The sequence below is a fragment of the Myotis brandtii genome, unplaced genomic scaffold (genome assembly GCF_000412655.1).
Source record: "Myotis brandtii unplaced genomic scaffold, ASM41265v1 scaffold112, whole genome shotgun sequence".
NCBI classification, from domain to species: Eukaryota; Metazoa; Chordata; class Mammalia; order Chiroptera; family Vespertilionidae; genus Myotis; species Myotis brandtii.
In genome coordinates this window covers 5,270,093-5,273,270 of record NW_005353838.1, presented here as the reverse complement: position 1 = coordinate 5,273,270, position 3,178 = coordinate 5,270,093, and the positions used below count along the sequence as shown (strand labels likewise).

The 3,178-nt window shown below is 40.3% G+C and overlaps 1 protein-coding gene across 2 annotated transcripts in view; it reads left to right on the top strand.

The window, feature by feature from the left end:
• The first annotated feature begins 6 nt into the window (after positions 1-6).
• Positions 7-3,178, top strand: part of SLC25A12 (solute carrier family 25 (aspartate/glutamate carrier), member 12) — a 175,382-nt gene continuing 172,210 nt past the window's right edge. Inside the window, exon 1 of one of the 2 annotated variants that reach the window (XM_014545823.1) lies at positions 7-37. In XM_014545823.1, the coding sequence (XP_014401309.1) occupies positions 20-37 (18 nt within the window). In that variant the 5' untranslated portion in view covers positions 7-19. The remainder of the gene's footprint in view (positions 38-3,178) is intronic. The other variant, XM_014545832.1, reaches the window with a different exon arrangement.

Here is a 3,178-nt window from a genome sequence, read left to right as displayed (position 1 = left end):
AGCCCGGCGCCCAGGTGGGATGGAAGAAGCCTATCAGGTAAGCGTGGCATCCAATATTTGTAGCATCAACATTTGGGTGCATGGAGACCTGAAGTTGGGAGGAAAAAATAAAGCACAATCGAGCGTTCAACTTAGCACTTTGTATTGTCTGCCACTTCGTTGCGAATTATTTCCCTGGATTCAACTCGAAGGTAAAATTTGCTTCCAAGTCGCCAGCTGCCCCTTGGCAGTCCCATAATCTACATTATTCAACGGAGACTCCAGACAAGACAGGATTTATGTGCAGCTGCAAAATCTGTTCTGGGCATGTTTAGGGGACTTCTTATTTCCCAAGGACACCCCCCGCTTAGCTGTATTAACTGGAGACTTAATCCTACATTTGACTTTTAAGAGTGAGAGGATGACGTCTGCCAATTGCGCTGCTGAAAGATGCAGCCTACAGAAGGCCAGTTGTGAGTCAAGTGAGGGAGCTGATGCATCCCTAGTGATGACAGTGCCCATTTGTAGCAAATTCACGTTTCCTCTTATTTGCATTCTGGGGCAGATTCCATCCTGTCATGGACCAGGTATCATTCATCTTGGTAGTCTGGTGCCCAGCAAAGAACTGATATGCAAGGAGTATCTGGTGAAGGAATTGAACTCTCCATGGAACCTGTCAAACCAAGAATGTAACAGTTTCTTGGACTTTAAATGCAATGAAGACTGATAAGGATTCTTGGTAAATGTGTTTCCTAATTAATTTTTAACGATTTAATTTAATTATACACTCAGTGAAAAATCCAGACAGTTCAGAAATGAGTAAAGGAAAAAGTGCAGTCCCCTTCCTCACCCTGTCTGCACTCCACAATCCCACTCTGCAGATGCAACCCCAGTGTGCATCATTCCAGGCCTTTTACAGGCAAATATTTGTAAATATTTTAAATGGATTCACAGACTTACTGTTGCAACTTGTTTTTTTTTCCATTCATCATAAACATCAAATCTCAGAACACTTGGCTCATTCTTTTTAATGACTACATAGTTCTGATATTTTTACTTTTTAAAGAGAGTGAACTTTGGCCCTGGCAGGTGTGGCTCAGTCTGTTGGAGCTTTGTTCTGTACACCAAAAGGTCACAGGTTAGATTCCCTGTCAGGACACTTATCCAGGTTGTGGGTTCCATTCTGTCTGCGGTGCAGGAGGCAACTGATTGATGTTTCACTCTCACATCAGTGTTTCTCTCTCTGTGTCTGTCTCTCTCTCCCTCACTGCCTCCCTCCCTCTCTCAAATCAATAAAATCTTGTTCTTGGGCGAGGATTAAAAAAAAAGAGAGAATGATTTTTTTTTGGCAGTTTGTTAGAGGACACATGCTGTACTCTTTGGTGACCCAGTTTTGGGTGCTTTTGGGTCACCTTGAAAGATAAAGAGAAATAATGTTCTCCACTGAGGTAAATAAGATGTATGGGATGAGAGTGAAAAGTACCCCTACAGGTTACTTCAATGCCCACCTTTTTCAAACCCAGGTCAATTTCAGGGAGAGATTTTTTGAAGATGGTAAACAGAGGAGCCTGAGAGTTAGCAGGACACAGAATCTCAGGAAGTGTGCAGAAAAAAGAAACCAAGAATCCCTAGTGAAAGGTCAGAAGGCATTAAGCCCAATTTCAAACATCTGAAACAGAACACATGTTCACATGATTTAGTTCAGCCAACCTGGGGAAAGCTATTGCAGAATTTATTCCCCTGCGACTAAAAGGACAAGGACAAGGAAACACGGTGAGGACTCCGGTGGTACCACCATGGTGGAATCCCCAATTAGGTCAGCATAGGAGTGGCTGTATCAGATGAGTGAGAAATGAAGCAGGTAGTAACTTGCATAGTTCATCCACAGATTCTTAATTTGGTTTCTTTCATACCACATCTTTCTGCTATTATGGAAGGATTAAAAGCTGCCAGCATGTGTCCTCCTAAATCACCAATTTACGAGATATATGCATACTGGCCAATTTGGATAAAGGGCTAGCCCACTGATAATCTGGGACCTCTTACAATGCTAATATTCTGTGGTCCTGGGCTTATAGGGCATTATGCTTTCATCTAGATGAGTAACCATTCGTGACTCACGATTCCATGTCTGCCCATCTTCCCACCTGTGAAATGAAAGTTAATTATATTGTGGTACCTCACTGATTTGAACTCCCTCCATTATTCAGAGTTTGTACTTGAGTTTCCTGAGTAAAAGTTGAATAATTTTTCAAAACCAGGGTTCAAGAAATAAAGGATAACTTCTCAATACCTTCATTTTTTTGTGTCCCAAAATTCATTCTTCAATGATAAAATATGTTTATTGTGATTAATCATTGTTTTATAGGCCTTTTACCTAGGTTTTTAAAAGATCATGTCTTGCCGTAGCTGGTTTGGCTCAGTGGATAGAGCATCGGCCTGCGGACTGAAGGGTCCCGGGTTCGATTCCGGTCAAGGGCAGTATCCTTGGTTGCGGGCACATCCCCAGTGGCGGGTGTGCAGGAGGCGGCTGATCGATGTTTCTCTCTCATCGATGTTTCTAGCTCTCTATCCCTCTCCCTTCCTCTCTGTAAAAAATCAATAAAATATATAAATAAATAAAAAAGATCATGTCTTATTAGAATCTTTTAAAAATATTTGTATTATTTTTTTATAAAAGAAATATATCAGAAATAAGTTCTGATACTTATATTTTTGAAAAGTCAGTCTTACCTTTCTCCTTCTACTTAGTAATATTTTATTATAGACTTATACCATATAACTTTTTCAAAAGTTGTATATAGTTTGTGATAATATTTAAATTATATCGGTCTCTGTAATGTATGTATTGAATTTGTAATTCACATTTGCATTTTTAAATGCTCTAGGGGATTATGTGACATTAAATCCTTTGAAAATAAATTTTGCTTTGTAATACATTTTGTAACTTGTTTTGCAAGTTTAAATTTTAAATACTCATTAGGATTACCTGTAGTGCAAGATACTTAAAAACATAGTAAGCCCTAATCGGTTTGGCTCAGTGGATAGAGCGTCGGCCTGCGGACTGAAAGGTCCCAGGTTCAATTCTGGTCAAGGGCATGTACCTTGGTTGCGGGCACATCCCCAGTAGGGGGTGTGCAGGAGGCAGCTGATTGATGTTTGTCTCTCATCTGTCTCTCATCGATGTTTCTAACTCTCT